Source organism: Lepisma saccharinum, chromosome 22 (assembly GCF_977018435.1).
Source record: "Lepisma saccharinum chromosome 22, izLepSacc3.1, whole genome shotgun sequence".
Taxonomy (NCBI): Eukaryota; Metazoa; Arthropoda; class Insecta; order Zygentoma; family Lepismatidae; genus Lepisma; species Lepisma saccharinum.
In genome coordinates, this window is record NC_139250.1 from 413,279 (window position 1) to 432,514 (window position 19,236).

At 38.1% G+C, this 19,236-nt stretch overlaps 1 protein-coding gene across 2 annotated transcripts in view; it reads right to left on the reverse strand.

Annotated features, from left to right (window-relative positions):
* Positions 1–1,609: 1,609 nt before the first annotated feature.
* The window catches only part of Snrk (SNF related kinase), a 29,587-nt gene continuing 11,960 nt past the window's right edge, over positions 1,610–19,236 (reverse strand). For both annotated transcript variants that reach the window (XM_083144106.1, XM_083144107.1), the window contains exons 5-8: positions 16,670–16,879; positions 12,988–13,128; positions 4,962–5,067; positions 1,610–4,022 (exon numbers count right to left, since the gene is read on the reverse strand). In XM_083144106.1, the coding sequence (XP_083000232.1) occupies positions 2,265–4,022; positions 4,962–5,067; positions 12,988–13,128; positions 16,670–16,879 (2,215 nt within the window). In that variant the 3' untranslated portion in view covers positions 1,610–2,264. The remainder of the gene's footprint in view (positions 4,023–4,961; positions 5,068–12,987; positions 13,129–16,669; positions 16,880–19,236) is intronic.

A 19,236-nucleotide genomic window follows, 5' to 3' on the forward strand; every position in this document is an offset into this window, starting at 1 on the left:
GTTGCTTTGTCCACAGGTAGACACCATGTTACGCTTTCTCATTTGCCTTTTACAATGCTCTTAATAATATATTCTTACTAGTCACCAGGAGGAATTGTAGACTCAATGCTGAAGTGATGCTATTATTTTTACACAGCTGTTTACATTGCAACAGAATTTATTTACATTGTAATCATTTGGTTCTACAGCAGGTATCAACAGGTTTTTCAAATGCACAACTGGAAGATATATAATATATATTAATGCTCATACGACATGCAGAAAGTATCAATGTGTGGCACCTTCTAATTAAACAAAATACTACTTTCTTCAGAATGAACTCTACACTGGAACGAAAGACGTTAATTAAGACATCTAGTTGTTAATTAAACTCAGACCAACCAGTTGAGGCTTGGCAATCTACAAGCAATTCTTTTCTCCACTCTTTTCATACGCATTAGCTGATTCTACAGTTTCTTCTTTCAAACTCAACAGGGGAATATGGGACATCTGACAAGGTGGAAAAAAAATACAAAAATGCAAACATTCCGGACAAACATTAAAAACAAAGTAAGACAATGTGATGTACACAACAAGCATAGAAACTTAAAAGTTACAATTTTCATCAAATCCAATAGAAAGTCCAGTTGAATGATAGGTTAACGTTGTGACGACAATTGATGGATGGCACAGAAGTTATACCAATGCAGACATACAATATTCCTGACAAGCAGGTTCATCTTCACACTATTCCTCAACATGCGACACTGTTTCTTATTCTATTATTTCTATTGTTACAATATATTTGCCAAATTCTGAATGAGAGTACATGAAGCAAACAAAAAAAAAAAAAAAAAAAAAAAAAAGACACATATTGCTGTGCCTAGGCCAAGAATAAACTAGCAAGGAATGCACTATGTAATGCACAATGAAGTCAGAAGCAATTTTCTTACAATTCTGCTAGGATTAACAATGGAAGTCCCAAAATTTCATATTGCCAAAAATATGTAGTGTACATTTTCACAGCCTTGTAACTTACATGTGCCTCGCAAATAAACTTTCGAGCAAGTTCATTTATACAAAAAGTGGGGGTAAGGAAAATAGAGGGGGAAACAAACAATGTTACACTCTACTCACAATAAATATGACAAACAAATTACAGAACAAACTGGAAGGTTGAAAATAAGGGCTCAATTCCAAATCATGATTCAACAGCTGGAATCCCTTCATTTCTCACAACACACATAAACATACTAAAAATAACATTTCTCACAAAACATTTAAAAATTGTTTGTTCTTAGTGCAAGAATGTTACATCAAAGGGTCTCGCAATGCAACTCAAGCATCAAGAATACTGCAGGTCAACTACATCGTAACAAAAATTTAAAATGTCTGCAGAGTTTTAAAAAACCCATTCTCCCATTGTCACTGCATTTTAAAAGTAATTTTATGATAAAAATATTAGGAAAAATTAATACTCCGTTCAAAAAAAATCAAAATATCCACCACTGCAGAACTCTCTCCACAATCATTTGCTTTGAAGTCGTTCGACTGAAAAATCCTCCACATGCATCCAACACAAAAACATCAACAAAAGATTTTTTAAAAAACGTTTTTTTATAGTCATGAAAGTCATGAAAGGAGAAAAAATATTTGATTCGGAATGACTCCTGAACTGTATGCTCTCATTCAATTCATGGAAGTTCTTGCCATTAAACATATCCTAATGCATTAAATACTACCTACATAAAATTACAACCTGCTCACAAAATTTGGTCCTCGCAGGAGCATTTGCCGTGAAATAATAAAGCAAGAAATGGCAGGTGGACTTTCATATTGCATCACAACTTCAGGTAATCCTGGAAATGAGCCCTCTTTGTTCCCTTGTTACTTTGGTGTCAGATCTAAATGTGGAATTTATACAAGTTCGACTTCATAAGCTTGGAACCCTAAATCCACAGAAAAAGCTTCCTTCCTTTTACCCATTGTGTCCCACAACACAAAACATTATTCAGGAAACACGTGACGTCACTATGGGACTATGTACTAATGAACAGCGTGAAGTCCGGGAGAAATGACTAGGGAAGTACCATTAAACTAACATGAGAAAAACATGATGGCATCTATCGAGGAGCATGAACACTATCACAAGATGATGATGAACACACTGTACGCTGCAACAATATATTGTTGGCCAACTGAAACCCATTACATAAAACACTATTCAGATTCTAGAACTTGTTGCTATTTTATGCACTTTTATCAGCAACAACACGTGCGCTACTTCAACATAAACTACAGCACTTGGATGAGTCATGGACATGGCCCACGGGGCAAGTCACCAAAGTCACTCGGCCGCCGTTGGCCTCTTTGCTTCCTTTGTTCAGACCGAGATTTTGGTTTATGTCCGTCGGGGACACCCCGACGATGGGTCCGTTCACTTGAAATGTCTCTGGCTTCCCGTTACACCACTTCTCGTTGGTGCACTGATACGTGTCGCAGAGTGCACGCTCCTTTATAGAACTACAAGACTGTGCTTTGTACAGACGGCCACGAAACAGCGGCAGACACAGCTTCCTGTGCATCTGGAAGTAATGAGCCAGCCTAACTTTCTTGCTTTCGACTCTCTCCAAAATTTTACGATTCTCTTTTTCTTCACAACTTGAAAGCACCCTTGTTTCTCTAACAGAAATTGAACTCATGGACACAAAACCTTTACCCTCTATACTTTCCACACAACCATTCTTTGGTATTCGATTAACGTGTTTGTTTCTTCTCCCCGTGCAACCGTCACTGCCACAGTTGGACTTCTCAGTCTCACATTTGCGAGATTCCAGAACAGCCCCAGATGAAGTCGGTCGCTTGCCGAACGGCCGACCAAACAGTTTTGTACTGAGACAACGAAACCTAGGCGACGATGATGACGACGATTCATACTGCACGTGAGTCTGCACAGTGGTTTCAGTCTCTTGAATTTCGGTGATCCGGTTAAGAGATTGGCTTTCTCTGAGTCTCGTCTCACCGGCTCCCTGGCGGAAAGGATGCATGCAGTGTCTTCTCTCGCTGCTCCCTTTGCTCTGGCCTCGTGCCGACGAGCCCCCGCTGGAAGGATGCGAACCATCCGGCACCCCTGAAGGTGGCTTTGCTGGTCCGCACTGAGCACCTCCGACGTGTCCTCCTCCGACGCCACCTCCGCCTCCGCTGCCTCCTCCACTTGGATCCTGAGAATCACTCGAGTCATCGTGGGAATCCCGTTTAGGAAGCGATTTCAATTTGTGAGCCCTCTTCTTACGATTCTCACTGTCGTCGTCGCTTGCATCGGACGAACTGCAGCTTGTGGTTCGAGTTTTACTGAACTTTTGTCTACGTTCGTACCTGGTTACGACAGATCCCGGAGCCGTATGGTTGTGGTGTAGTGAGGTGACGAAGCCCCTGCGAACTGCACCCGTCTGGGAAGGACGCAGCGGCTCACCGTTGTCCCCTTCTTCAAAAATCTCATTCAGGGTCAACTGTGGAGAGCTGCACACACTGTGCAGTGGCCGAGTTGGAGAGGGCATAGTTTTGAATTTTGGCACAGGAGTCATCGGGGTAGGTGCGTATGTGGGAACTGAATTCTGCGAAGACTCCGAGGATAAGGATGTGTTGCTTGCAGAGGGAGAAACGGTCGATGCAGCAGGAGGAATGGTAAACCTCTGGGGATTACTCTTCCACTTGCTCCCGAGGAACAGTGCAGCAGGGGAGTTGCTGGAGAGAGGCTCGGTGGGGGTTTTGGCCATCCACAATCCCAACTTTGTAGTGTGTGGTAACTTCATCTTCATAGAGTTGTCGTCCCTCAGGGCATGACCTTTCTTTCTTTCTTCAGCTCCGCTCCTCTCTGCCTCGGCAATTCGTTCCAAAACAGCAATGTTCAGTCGTCCTTCGGAACGGCTGCCTCTCCGACTGAGCTGTGCATGAGGTGGCACCAACTCTTCGTGGCCCGAGTGGGTGATGTCATCTTCATCATCTTCTTCTTGAACAATGCTACATTTTCGTGCTCGATAATTCTGCAATGAGAAAATAAGTACCACAATCAGCACTGTGGAAATATCTGCCCACATAAAAAGAAAATATTAAAGGTAAAAAACCTTCAAATGGAAACAATCTGTATTTCTATAAATATTCTGTAACATATTGCTAACTAAAGATACAGCACATGATGCCATTTCATAATAATTTGTAGTTTGTGGCTGTACCAGGAAGTAGTTTTAAAATTATTTCCCAACAGTAGCTGATAATTTCCTATATTTGTTCTGCAAAAAATGCGGAAGTTTATTACTTCTGTGCAAAAGTTGCATTACGAAAGTAATGCGTTATTTATTACTCTTAGAATATAATTTAAAAAAAAAGAAATCGATAAATTAAGATGATGTGAAATTTAATATTTTAAGGTCTAGAATCAGTGTTAGAAGTAGTCTGTTCCCTTGAGTTACTCGTATTTCTCAAATACCGACATTACCATCACTCTATACAACTGTACTCTAAAAAAAATTCTTTACAAAACTTGCTTTTAATTCCAGATTATACTGCATTTTCTGTAGCATATTTGGATTAATAAATAAGATTTGATGTTATACAGACGAAAAACAGGTTCCAAAATGCTAAGCCTTAAGTGAACATAACTGAATTAATAACACATTTACCTGCTTGCTTCTAACAATATTTCTACTCACCTGGTGAAGACTATGTAAAACAATTCAAATAGTGTTACAACCAAATAAGTACTAGAAATACCAATAACACTACATGTAGGAATGACAAATTATTTATTCATATAATTTACACATTCTATTTTGCTTTCTTGAACCCTCCAGTGATACTGAAACAGCCCGTGAGCAAGTTCTCAACTCCATTTGCCCACATGCGCTCCAAAAACATTGAGAAGTGAGTAGTTTTTATTCCCACAACCCAATGCAAGGATCCCAACACACAAGAGAAAATCTTACCTGAGGTGCATCCCCCGGAGTACGTGAAATTGTAAGGAGAGATTTATTTGATTGCTGAGACTCGTTCTCCAATGGCAATGTGCTGTCTGGACTCTCGTCTGATTTGCTGCAAAGAAAATAACAATACTCATTTTCAAGCAAACTAATTTAAATATAAATACATAATTTCACTTACTTTATTTTACCCACATGATTTCCTGATGTCTAAACAAACTTATTTCTGCAAAGTAGAAAACTTTATGTTCTTTTTGGAGTAATGTAATTAATGAAAATTCAACTGAATTTAGGCAGACATATTAGAAATGATAGGCACAAAAAAATTGTTCCCGTGAAAGGCCAAAATACCGGACACAAAAGAAAATCACTAAATGGGCTAATTAGCGACATGTTTGTGGAAGTGTTAGAATGTCAATTAACAGCAGGGCGTTATTTTGCAAGTTGCAGAGGATCGTTATACAGGGTGTACACAGAGTGTCTGGCACATTTTAATTATTAATAATGCAGAAACTAATGAAGATACAAAAAAACTGGTGGCAATGATAGATAGATAGATAAACTCAAAAAGTTTCATGTCCTGCATGTGTTAATTTTGTTGCACGAAGAATGTCAAATCGATAATAGAGTTTTCTTACATTCAACTCAGCATGTTCGACATCCACAGACACTATTGCGTTGTTAATTCTGGCTTTCAGTTCATCACTTTCAAGTCCCAATGGGGTTTTGTCAGGTAACCTCGTGGACCAAGGAATCAGACCACAACGTCAAATTCACCTTCAAGGGTTCATTCAAAACACGACGAACAATGTTGACGAACCTTACAAGAGTGATGAAAATTGATTGATTGATTTACTTTATTTTACTTCGCATTTTGTGCCTCTTGGCTAATTTGCAAAGATGGGGATGAGTGATGAAATGATGAAATTGATGAATGGACATTCACAAACAACCAAGCCCGACCGGGATTCGAACCCGGGACCCTTGGCATCGCAGCGCGATGTGCTAACCACTCAACCACAGGGTCGGGCAAGAGTGATGAAAATAAAGCCAGAATAAACAACATGACAGATACTGTGGATGTTGCCCCGAACATGGGAAAAAATCGATTAGCATATTGGCATTCTCTGTGACAAAAGTAATAAACACAGAAGTGTACTGATACAAGACAAACTTTTTATCGATATATCATTTCCACCAGTTTTTTGCACCTTCATTAGTTTCTGATTTATTAATAATTAAAATGTGTCACATACTTTGTGCACACACTCTATATTTATGTAAGAAGTTAAAAAGTAAGAAAATATTGTTTTCAAATTATTGTCAAGTTGATGTAAGTTACAGGAAAACCAGTGTTGGAGTGAAAGACACTGCCATTGCTCCCTGATAGATGCAAATTATGAAGAAAAGTAACCAAGCTTATATTCTGTGTGGGTTACCATGACTACACGATTTTGTTATATGGATGGTTGAACATGGAGTAAATGTATACATGAATACGTTTTTATTAAGATATATTATGTGTTAGTTTTACGCAATTAAACAGGTGTTATCATCGTTCGGTGTTGTACTTAATGACTTTTATTTATCATGAAGTAAGTCTTAAGCAACGGGGAGTGAGAGGATATCATTTATGGAGCAGTCGGTAGAATGGAATACTGTAGAAGATTAGCCATGAAGTGGTTACAGGTGTATTCATGTATTACATACTAATCTGCAGGATTTTCATCACTTTAAGTAAGGGTAATGATTAAGTCAGAATGACATTATTTTTCTTTGCACCATGTGGTACAATGGTTGTTGATATTCATGTGTGTAGCTATTTTTATTAAATCTCATTATGTCAACTCCTATAACATTTGTTGAGTTTCTGTCTGAAACAGAGGATATCGATGATTATTTACTTCGTTTTGAACAATTATGTGTTGTTCAAAAGTTACCCGAGGAGCATAAAGTACCGTTACAGCCTTATTCAGTGCTGAAAGATAAGCTGTTGTCTCATTTTAAGCCCACGACAAATAAGTATGTCGAAAGATTTAAATTTAAGCAATGTGTGCAAGAGATTGGTGAATCAGTAGCAGATATCATGGTTAGGCTCAAGCAACAGGGCTCGAAAATGTATGTACGAGCAAAATTTAGAAGAAGCCTTAGTTGAACAGTTGATAGAAGCTAATAGAAACAAGTTATTGACGTTTAGTAAAATTCAGGATATTGCTTTGCAAATGGAAGCTTTAGAAAAGGAAGCTAGAATGTTCATCCAAAATGAAATTACGAACGATGTTTCTTATGTGAGCAAGGCAATTGGCGAAAATAAATGCAATGTGACAGGCAAGAGACAGACTTCAGTTCCATTTTGGAATCAATCTGCCGGGGCAAGTTCCTCATCCAAAGTACTCTCCCCACCGGATTATAGTAAACAGTTTCACCCTTGTACTAAATGTACACGGAGTCACGGAATAGCTTTATGTCCAGCAAGGAATTCTATGCGTATGTAATGAGGGATAAAAGGTCACTGGCATCAACGTTGTAGGAAGAAACAGCGATTCGATGATTCTACGGTGAATAAGGCTCAACCATTACAATGATAACTCGTTATTAGGCAAAATGCAAAGCAAACTACATGTCTTATTGTTATATCATTTTCATCCAGTTAGGCCTAGTCCTAACAATCGTAACTCATCTTCCAACACTATACATGTAGTTACAGCAAAGCCTTATTTGGTAAATTTGAACAGTAATGGTTGTATTATACAATGTGAAGTTGATATAGGATCGGCTGTTACGCTTTTTAATTTGGACTTGTAAAACAAATGTATTCCAAATATATCTATTCAGGCTACTACAGCGCAGAAGAAATAGCTTGGCAGTGACGTCATCTCCCACCTTCACCTCTCCTTCCAGAAGCGAAGGCTCATTGGCTAGAGCGGACGACAAGGTGACGTGCAAACCAATCGAAATCATTCCGAGAGGGGCAATGCAGGCGTGCAAACCCCCACACTGCTACATTAGTCTAACAAACCGCAGCTACGAGTGAGGGATTGCTTGCTATTTTGTTTCTTTGTTAGGGATTTTTTTTGGCTGGTTTTGTCATTGTTGTACAATGAGCTGTGGAGTAAAGAAAGGTAAGCCCTTGCACAGCGATACAAGAGAAATAGTTTTCAATATGTATAAGTACTTTGATTGCGATGAAAACAAAACCACAGGTGTTCACAGAAGGCCCGTGGCGACAGGTGTCAGTGAAAGATCTGTGTGGAGAATTTTGAAGGAGAAAGACAAAAGTGTTGCGATTGCGAGCGGGAAACCTTTTTCAACGGCGGGCAAAAACCGACCGAATGCCCAACAACGTGTCACAAATCTGGATTCTTTTGATGAAGCAGTCGTGCGCCGAACAATCCATGATTTATACACGAAAGGCATTGTTGTCACCGTACATAAAGTGATGAAGGAACTGCAAGAAACTGTTAATTTTAAGGTTTCGCGTTGGTTGTTGGGTATGATCATAAGAAAATTAGGATTCAGATTTAAAAAGCACAGCGTAAACAGCATTAAGCTACTCCTTGAACGAAACAGCATCGTTGCTTTGCGGCGATCATTTTTGCGTGAAGTTAAAGAACTGCGCAGAGAGCAACCCTGCCGGTCTTGCATTTACAGTACAAGAGGTGAGACAAGAAACTCTCCCACCGATGTGCTGGGTCCGAAACGTGGCAAGCGCATGCGCGAACTTCCCCTATCGTGCACACAGGCAGGGTTGCCGAACGTCTTAATGTTGTGTGAACACCGACAATCAACGCGATCGACTTGCCTGTCTTCATTTAAAGTGTGTGTTTGTTTTGTGTGCAGTGTACTTGCTAGCATGGAAGCTTGCAGTTCAGAGAAAGCAAGTAAACTCGGTGGACGGAAATTAATCTGCAGCCAAGGGCGAGAAATTGTATATAATGTCGATGCATTTATGAAAGACGAGGTGGGAGTTCATATGTCCGAAAAACAGTTGCAAAGGAGGGTGGCTCGCGCATGTGGTGTTTCATTCAGCAGTGTGAGAAGAATTGTACTAATAGAAAGTAAAGCATGCACTACGTTGAAGAAACACTTTCATACGCCCCATAGAACACGACCTCGCCGAAAAAATCAAAAGTCATATAGACGAGTTCGATAAGTGTGTTGTTAGGCATGTTGTGCACGAATTTCACCTTACGGACGGGGAAGGTATCCGAAGGGTTTTGAAACAAAGAATAGAGTTCCAAGGCAGTGTCTGGTGTGTGCGCAAGATAATACGTGACCTAGAGTTTAAGTGGGAAAAAGCGGAAAATAATAGACAATTGCTTATAGAAAAGGACGAAATAAGAAGTTTACGTTCATCGTACCTCAAAGCCATAAAAATCTTTCGTCGACAAGGACGACCCATTGTTTCCGTTGACGGACTTATTTTCACAGCTCGACAACAAAGAAAGAAGCTTGAGTGGATGGAACAGCGGCTGCCGTCAAAGCACCGGTGTCTAAAGGGCAACGTGTAATTGTTGTACATGCTGGCGGTTAATGTTCAAATCTGGAAAATCTTTTGGCGATTACCACCATGATATGAATGCCCAATTTATATATATATATATATATATATTATTTTACTTCGCGTTTTGTGCCTCTTGGCTAATTTGCGAAGATGGGGATGAGTGATGAAATGATGAAATTGATGAATGGACATTTACAAACAACCATGACCGAGCGGGATTCGAAACCGGGACCCTTGGCGTCGCAGCGCGATGTGCTAACCACTCAGCCACAGGGTCCGGGGAGAAGTTTATCCCAAATTTGACACGAAACAGTGTTGTTGTTGTTGACAACGTCTCATGCCATAACGTACAAATAAATCCTGCGCCTTCTTCCTCCTCCCGAAAAGACATTATGATTCATTCAGTGGCTCGTTCAAAACAACACCCCCTTTGACGCACACATGTTCAAACCAGAATTGTATTCCTTGGTGAAAATTAACAAACCCCGTTTGAAGATGTTCAAAATTGATTCCATCTTAGCAGAACGCGGTCATTCAGTTGTATGTTTACCACCATACCACTCAGATCTTCTTGCTTAGTTTTCTTGTGTTCTCGTTCTGCGTAGACATTTGACCCGTATGCACTGCCAACCCTGCTTCTGTGCGTCCTTCCCCTACGTATGGCTTGGGCGTGAGGCCGCGAGGAGTTTCTTGTCTTACCTATTCTACTGTACATGGATGAAAGTTTCGTGAACACACACCACACTGTCCCCAAAGTTTGGCTGGATTCCAAAGATTCGGGGGGGGGGGGTTAAAAGTGCCAACAGGAAAGGGTCCCAGGTTTATCATTGTGCATGCCGGTGGTGAAAGTGAATTTGTGGAGGGGGCGAAGTTAGTGTTCCTTTCAAAAACAACTTCTGGGGACTATCATGGGGAGATGAACACTAACAATTTTATGTTGTGGTTCGAAGAACAGCTTCTTCCCAATCTGCCCCCAAACTTGCTATTGTGTGTGGCAATCCTCCATACCACAACTGAAAAAAATCCCAACATCAAACAGCAGAAGGATGAAATGAAGTCGTGGCTATCATCTCACAATATTCCGCATGCAGAAGGTTTACTGAAAGCCGAATTATATGAAATAATTAAAATAAACAAACATAAAATAAACATCTAGCAGTGCTAACATTAAATTGAAAATTGGTAGCTTGCACCGCGATCCTTACTGATCGTACTCTTACTCGTTCCATGGTTCCTTTCATAGTAGTTGGCAACGCTGACTTAGCAGGGAGTGACGTTACTGCCAGGTTATTCCTTCCCGGCTGTAGTATAGTGATTAAAGTTGTACGCAATAATCCGTTATCTGTTTGCGGCCAAGCATTCCTAGATGTCGAGTATGGTGGTAGCACTTATTGCCTACCGAGTATCATTTGTTCAGAAAAACTACAAAATCCTTTAATCGGCCGATCGTGGTTGAATGTAATTAATCCTTTGTGGAGAAATCAATTAATCAGTAGTTGCCAGAGTTATAAGATGAACTCTACACAGTTAGATAAGCCAGATGAATTATGCATACCAATCAAACAAGATTTTAGTTCAGTATTTGACGGAGATATGCCCAAACCTATAACACCATTCAAAGTGGACATTCCATTGAAACCAGGAGCTGTTCCTGTCTTCAGGAAAGCTTACGATATTCCCTATGGTTTACACTCCCAAGTCAAAGCTGAGATTGAAAAAATAGTTAAATCAGGATTGTGGGAACCAATTGATTACTCGGATTGGGCTTCACCACTAATTACAGTAATGAAGAAGGATTGTTCGCTGAGATTATGTGTTGACTTTTCCTCTACGATTAAAAAAATGACAGAGAATGTAAAGTTTAATTGCAGCACGCCTGATATTTTCATTAAACTTGTCGGATGTACATATTTTTCAGTTATTGATTTGAAGATGGCTTATCTTTAGTTACTGTTATCAGACGATCGTCAACACTCATATTGGTTTATTTAGAATCAAAAGGTTATGCTTTGGAATCTCCACAAGTGGAGATATTTTTCAAATGACATTGGCAAAGATCCTTGGAGAAACACCAGGAGTTGCTTTCTACTTCGACGATGTCATAATTGGTGGAAGAACGAAGAATGAATGTTACAAAAGAACTTGTTTAGTGCTCTCTAGATTACAAGCACACAATGTGAAAGCTAATTTGGAGAAATGTACCTTTATTTCTCAACATGTTGAATATTTGGGATACTTAGTAAGTGATAAAGGAATCAGTCCGTCTCCTAAGAACATAGAAGCTTTAGTATGCTGTCCAGAACCAAAAGATGTGACCCAAGTTAGATCATTTATGGGCATGTTAAACTTTCATCGAAGGTTTATTCCAAACCTAGCCTCCAAAACATTTAACATTACTAATTTGCTTAACAAGAATGTCACATTTAACTGGTCAAAGGATTGTTCTGATGAATTTCACAATATAATTTCAGAAATAAAGAAAATTGAACCAATCGTCTCATTTGATCCAAATAAAGAGATTGTTGTTATTTGCGATGGTTCACCGTATGGATGTGGAGCTCATCTATGCCATCGGATTAATGGTAAACTGCATACTATCGCATGCACATCTTCTATTTATAATGAAACTGAGAAGAAATACGGTCAAGTTGAACATGAGGCAATGAGTGTGGTATTTGGTATCAAGAAGTTTTATAAACTTCTACTAGGTCAGAAGTTTGACATAATATCTGATGCCACTGCAATAAAATACATATTTTCTCCAGACAAAGCTGTGTCAAAACATACGTCCAATAGACTTGTTCGTTGGTCTTTATTGTTGTCAGCATTCAAGTACATCATCATATCCTCATCTAAAGTTCCAGTAGCACAAGTGACCTGTTCTTTTTCCTTGTGAAGCCATTGACTGTCAACACGCGAGTGACAAATGGCCGGACGGATTATTTTTTAATAAGTTGTAACAGAGGGGTTTTAATTTATTTTAATAGTAGGGAAATTTTACGTAGTGATTTTTAAAAAAGAACAGGTCAGTTGTGATGGATTCCCAATATTTTATCGTATCCATGTAAACCTAATCCTTGGCATCGATGAAGCTTCGTGAGCAACCGTGAAGCCGATAAACCGACCTGAAGAAGGGGACAGTGGTCCTTGAAACGTTGTCAATTACTCAACACATACTCACTAAACGTAAGTAAAAATAAGTTATATTTTATTTTATTTATATTATTTATCATGAAGTAAGTCTAAGCAACGGGGAGCGAGATGATATCACTCCCTCACTAGACAAGAATTTCCACAAACTTCAAAAGTTATTTTCCTGACGTGTACAGTGGAACCCCGATTTTATGTTTTTTGCGAGATTATGGTGAAAATACTCAAAAAAAAAAAGCAGGAAAAATTTAAAATTGGGGCTTCACTGGATTCACATCTGAAGCACCCTCCCTCAACTTAAAATTCGACGGGAGAAAATTGCCTCGAAACATCATCCTCGTGCAAACAAAACTAATTGGATTTTCAAAGCTCACTCACCCTGATGAAGGAGCAGATGCATCCGGAGGCTGCCCTTGACTGATGAGCTGCGCCTGCTCCTGGCGATGCGCTCGAAGCTTCCTTTCTGCCAGCAGAAAGTAGGTTGCCGTGATATGGTTGTATTCGTTCTTGTCCAAAGCTCTGGAGGAAAACAAAACAAAGGACCATTCAAAACACATCATAAGCGTGAGCTGCTTCTTAAGAAACAGAGAAGATTGTTATAGTCCGGGTGCCAAATGGAAAAGCTTGACTTGAGGTATGAATAAAATGTTTGAAAGGTTTTGTTATGTACATTTGAGATCCGTTTGATGCCACTCTGTCAACCTTGAGCAACTTGAGTAATTCAAGATAGTGTCCAATATGTATAAATTTCAATGACTCCTTTTTTTTAGAAATTATGTTGACTTGTTTGTAAATTGTATTTCTTTTAAAATGCTACTTAAGGTAAATTTATAAATCTAAAAAAAAATAGGTGTTCAGTTCATCTGAAGACTTCTACCAAACACTTCATAATCTTACAAAATAGGAAATACCATAGTTTGGTTAGAAAATTATTAAGACTTTCAACTATCAGTTATTCTCATAAAATATTTTGTAGTTTTTCTGCAAAACCTCTATTTCTTATTTTTCAAAAATAGATTTATTGATTTATTATGAAAGTTTACACTATTTGGAACATTTCTGAGAAAACCAGACGTTGATAGGGGACACCGTTCCAGATATATATCAAATCAAAAAAATATCCAATATGGTGGATTATTTTCAAGATGGCGGCCGTCTGAGTGCAGATATCGATTGGCTACTGAACTAAAGATATCTTTAATGATACAACAATTAATCCTACCACGATTCTTGCTTTTATCAAAAAGTCAATTATTCGGGACTTAGCTGCCGGCCTATGATAAAGATATTCCCCATTTTGGGACATATTTTACATTCAAACATGTAAAGGTTATGTTATGAATTAGGCTACCACTTTTATTCGAAACAATTTCCTGTCATTTAATATATTCAAAAGTTACAAGGCAAAAACTTCAAACAGTGCTAGAAAAATTACATATTTTAAGGATTATTTTTTAAATTACGGTAAATCTATTGACATTAGTGAAAAATTAAACAGAATCTTTTTCGTAGTCCATCTAATGAGGATCAAGACTAAGAAAAGATTTTCTGTTCACAACCATTGGTTACCGAGATATAGGTCATTAACTGGAAAGTCCGCCATATTGGACGCCATCTTGAATTACTCAAATTGCTCAAGTTTGACAGAGTGGCATCTATCGGATCTCAAATGTACATAACATAACCTTTCAAAATCAGTCAAAACATTTTATTCACACCTCAAAACGAGGTTATGCCACTATTAGGAATTTGGCACCCGGACTATTACATATGTTGTTAGGAAGAAAGCAACCGAGACAATTCTCACATGGTGGAAGCAGAATACCAAATTGCCAATAAGTGCAAGGGAGAGTCAAATGAAACCTTAAGTTGTTCTTGTTTCTTATCTAGTAGATTTCTGTATGTGGAGTTGCACAATATTGCTGCATTTTAGCACATGTCTATTGCTGACCCACACATATTTTCAACTTTGAGTTACCTGAAGAACAACGAGTCTTTGGGGTCGACGAGCAGTCACTTGAGCCACTGCAAAGGCCTTTTCACCCCTGAGGCCACACTTGCTGGTGTGGTTAGCATACACAGATACACTGAATTTTTATTTGCAAGAAATTTCTCTAACTTTTAGGCTGACAGAGGGCAAGGAACCACTCTTCTTCACTGGTGCAAGTGTGTACAGGAGGTGCCATCTTTAAAATAACAAAATGTCATTTTGAAGCTCACTTGATTAGTGTTGCAGCCTTTAAAGTTGATACCTGTATACACTCTGTCCTACAATTTTTATTGGAATTTTAAGGCTTTTATTTGACTCTTGTAATAGAAATCCCAGTTGAATTTGCATATTTTGCTTTAAAAAATGAAGAGTTTAATGTAACAAAGCCAAGGTTACATTCAACCAATGTCAACATTCTTAGCAATTACCACTACACCACATTAACCATCAAAAGTTTAGTTTAAAAAGTAGCCACGAGTTTGCATGCAAGATACTGAAAATACTGTTTTACTTCACAAGTGCCACCGAGACATTTTGTAGACTGCACAAGCATGGGCATCAGGAGGGGTGGGGGTGGGATGGGTTGAATGGGCCAGTTGACCCCCTGGAAATTGACATCTTTCATTTAAAGATACAAGTCAAAAGTTTGTTACTCTTATTGTTAAGAACAGAAATAAAGTTCATTTAGTTAGTATTCGAACAGAAAAATCAAAGTAACAAAATTGCATTGGATCAAAAACACTGGATGAAAAATACAGGAACAAGGCTACATTCTACCATTTCATCCAAAGAACAAATGGTTACACAGGTTTCAAAATTCTAATAATTACAGTTGCAGGTGAGAGGTCACACAAAAAACTTTATGAAAAAAAATCCCCCTAACATGCAAAGCCTTTTCTTGAACGAGACATGCAAAAGTTAATATCAAAATGCATTCAGATACTAACTGCATAAAATGCAAGAGAAATAATGGAAAATAGTTGTGCTGGTATTCACTTGTTTGGTGGATCGAGTCTCCTCATTTAAATGATAATAATAATAATAATAGTAATAATAATAATAATTATTATTTCGAATAAAATTTATTTTTATTAGTTTATAATATTTATTATTGTATAATAACATTTATAACCATGATAATAATAATTATTATTTTTCTCATTTGCCCGATCCCCACTGCAAAAATTTCTGGTGACGCCCATGTGCACACGAAAGGAGTCCAAAGAAGTATTGTCAATTAAATTCAAACCAAAGTATTACTTGCTTTGCACTGGGCCATTGGCTCTTTGAAAATTTGCATGAATTTTGGTGTGGCTTGTTTTTACTGTAGTCTAGACATCTGTGATGAAAAATAGACTTACGTAGCTACGAAAGTATTGCAAATATCTAGACAACAGCAAAAGCAAACCAAATGAAATATCTGCAGATGTAATTTTTCACAATTTGGATCATCATAGCAGTTTTCAAAAGAAGAGGATTTTTTGAAAATAGCTTTCCTGGCATCGAGCAAATTCAATATGTTATTTTATAATGAAAGGAGACACACAGGGTGTATCAGAAGTGATCGTGCAAACTGAAACATGAGAGTAGAAGCAAAAACGTGTAAGTAAACATGGGGTTCCAAATGAACTGTTTGCAAGATCATTGCAAATGTATGGTTACGATCTGCTACGGACTTCATTATTTGCAACATTGTATGTTTGTCTCATTGCACACACTGACATTTCTTTGTTCAAAACTGTACGCTGCCGAAAGGAGGTATATGCCCTGTACAGGACGGAAGGCAAGAAAGGCTCAGGCGTACGATGTGCACGAACAATCAAGTCAGTGGCGGATCATAACCATGCATCCGTAATTATCTTGCAAACAATTCAATTGCAAATTTTACTATTCGTACTTTTCACAGTTTCAGTTCGCGCTTTCACTTCTGATACACCCTGTATTTTTTAATGCATAAAAAGAATAAAAATAAAACATTACTGTTAAGATTGAAAGTCTAACCTACAGGGTTAGAATATTGTATCAATTAACCAACTTCTGTGTTTTCCTACAACTGTAACAGACCCTTACTCTAGAATTTCCTCCTTTGTAGCAATCTTTCCGTTCACCATTTTCTGTATAATATGAGCGTGGTCCTCATCGGAGACGTGCTCTCTTGATATAAGGGGCAGGAACTCGGCTGGCTGGAGGCTGCAGTCCTCGGCCAGCCACGGGTCGTTTGCGATCTCCTCCAGAGTGGCCCTGCGCTCCGGCTCCCGGATCAGCATCTTTGCTATCAGCCTGCAAGGCAACAACATTGAAATGTGGATGAATGAAAGAACAATTTTGTATCTTGGAATTGCTTTCATATTAGTTAACTTACTTCCACAGAAAATTACTACTCACATTTCCCACGAAGTTCTCCTTAGTTTGTTCTATTAATATCGGTGGTCACTGCCACCACGCAGGCAAATAGGCGACTACAGTGCACCTAGCGGCATCCAACGAGGATGGTGGCAGTGGCTACCGAAATTAATAGAACAAACTAAAACAGCTTCATGGAAAATGTGAGTACTAAGTTTCTCTGTAATTATTTACCACATATTTCCCAAAATATGAATTGCTTCTGAAGTTTAAAAAAATAAAAAAGAATTTTCGGCTGAGAAAATTCATTGCAAAATGTTCAAAATCTTCCAAAGTCTCATCCTTGCGAACTTTGGCCACCAGGCACATATTTTCCACATGAACTATTACCATTTTATTTTATTGCAAGTATAGGGTTACCAGATCGCTCTAAAGGAAATGTAGGACACAAAACATTCTCAATAAATAATACATATTTCTATAGAACACGTTAGAAAGTAGTTGAAAAATGACACTTTTCAGTTTTAAAAAAATGAAGTCTTGATGAATTTTTAAATGCAAAATTTCAAAACTTGCAATCATACTAATCAACACACCTCTTACTACATGATTTAAGCGGTACTTCTCAGAGGAGACGATTTTTATCAAAATTTCAGGTTTAGTCAAACTATGCCCTATGTTAGAGTGGACAGTCAAACTCTTTGAAATTATAGAGATCAGTACCAAACAAACATTTTACAGACTTTATGAAAAAATAATTTCTCTCGCAAGTCTGTAATTTCTCTCGCTGATGGTAATGAAAGTACTCTCTCAACATCTGAATTATGACTTGTAATGGCAAACAAATATTCAGCAATTACAGTAATTTAAAATGGTTCGACAAGTTTTATCTTGGGTAGTTTTTAATTCAATAACAGGGTGTCTACCAAAAGAACACAACCAGAATTCTTGACTTTTTCTGGACTTTTCCAGACCTTTTTTTCGTTTTTCTTAACGTTTATTTATTTGACCCCTACTTACGTAAAGTTGGAAATTAGTAATTATGAAAATAAATATTTATTTAATGAAAGCCCCTACGAGAGAGCCAGTTAAGATGAAAACTGAAACTGAATTTAAGAAGAGAATTAGATCTACTTTCTCGTATTAATGCATCCTGAACTGTGTTTGGCAGTCTGGACTCACAGCCAGTTGTCCCTATGTTTGTGACTGTCCCTTCATCCATCTTATCTTACCACCATTCATTCTCATCTTCGCGATTAGCCAAAGGGATAGAAAAAAGTGAAGTAAAATTAACTAAATCAACCAGTCATTATGATAGCAAAAATTCTTGACCACAAGAATAATTTATTGCCTTTGTATTGAATTCTTGACCTACTTGTTGATTTCTTTACTTTTTCTTGACTGGCAGGGCAAACACCCTGAGTAACTTTGTTCTCTATACCCCTGCTTTACAATCAAATTATATTGAATATTGACTAAGATTGGGCAACACCTTGTTCAATCAGTATAAACCCTAAGGCAAGAAATTCTGCTCAGGCATTGAACAGTGACGTTATCAGAAAGTGGTCCCAAAACTTTGTTCATTAAGTGCTTCCGTTTCGTTTGTTTCATGGCAGGACAAACGTTTTATTCTTTTTGGGCAATTACCGAATCAAAATAAATTTCACTACTGAGTTTGGAAGCACAGTCCATAGACTTTTAACTTGCATGATTATCTTCTGTTACCTATTTTCCTAATTAATATTATGTGATGCTCAAAATATAGGACATTTATGATATTTTTCAAATTCCTCCCGGATGCCCGACATAAGGCTAAAATGTAGGACATGTCTGGGAGAAACCGGACGTCTGGTAACCCTATGCAAGTATCACACCTTACTAATGATTTTTGTCCATTAATAGTTTTGGGGTACGTCAGCACCCTTTAGATTAATTGATTGGAATTAAAATTGTGGGTGCACGAGCACTTAGGATATTTGCACCCGTGATATTATATCAGGCTAAAATCAACATCTTTCTCCGATGACTAAAATTTCCTTACTCATGTTTAGAGTTGCAAAAATGGACGTTTTTTTTCGATAAAAAGCTGGCTTTTTTTGGAGAAAAAAATGGAAATTTTGGCTTTTTACCAATTACGGCTAACCTATTTCACTTGTGTCAGGTTAAAAGGTTCATAATGTCATATTTTGGAGATAAGCTAAATAATTTTGCAGAATGTAGCAGCCAGAAGACACATATTGGCCATTTCTTCTGCAGGGTGTTCAAAAAGTCTTGGAACCAAAACATTGAACATA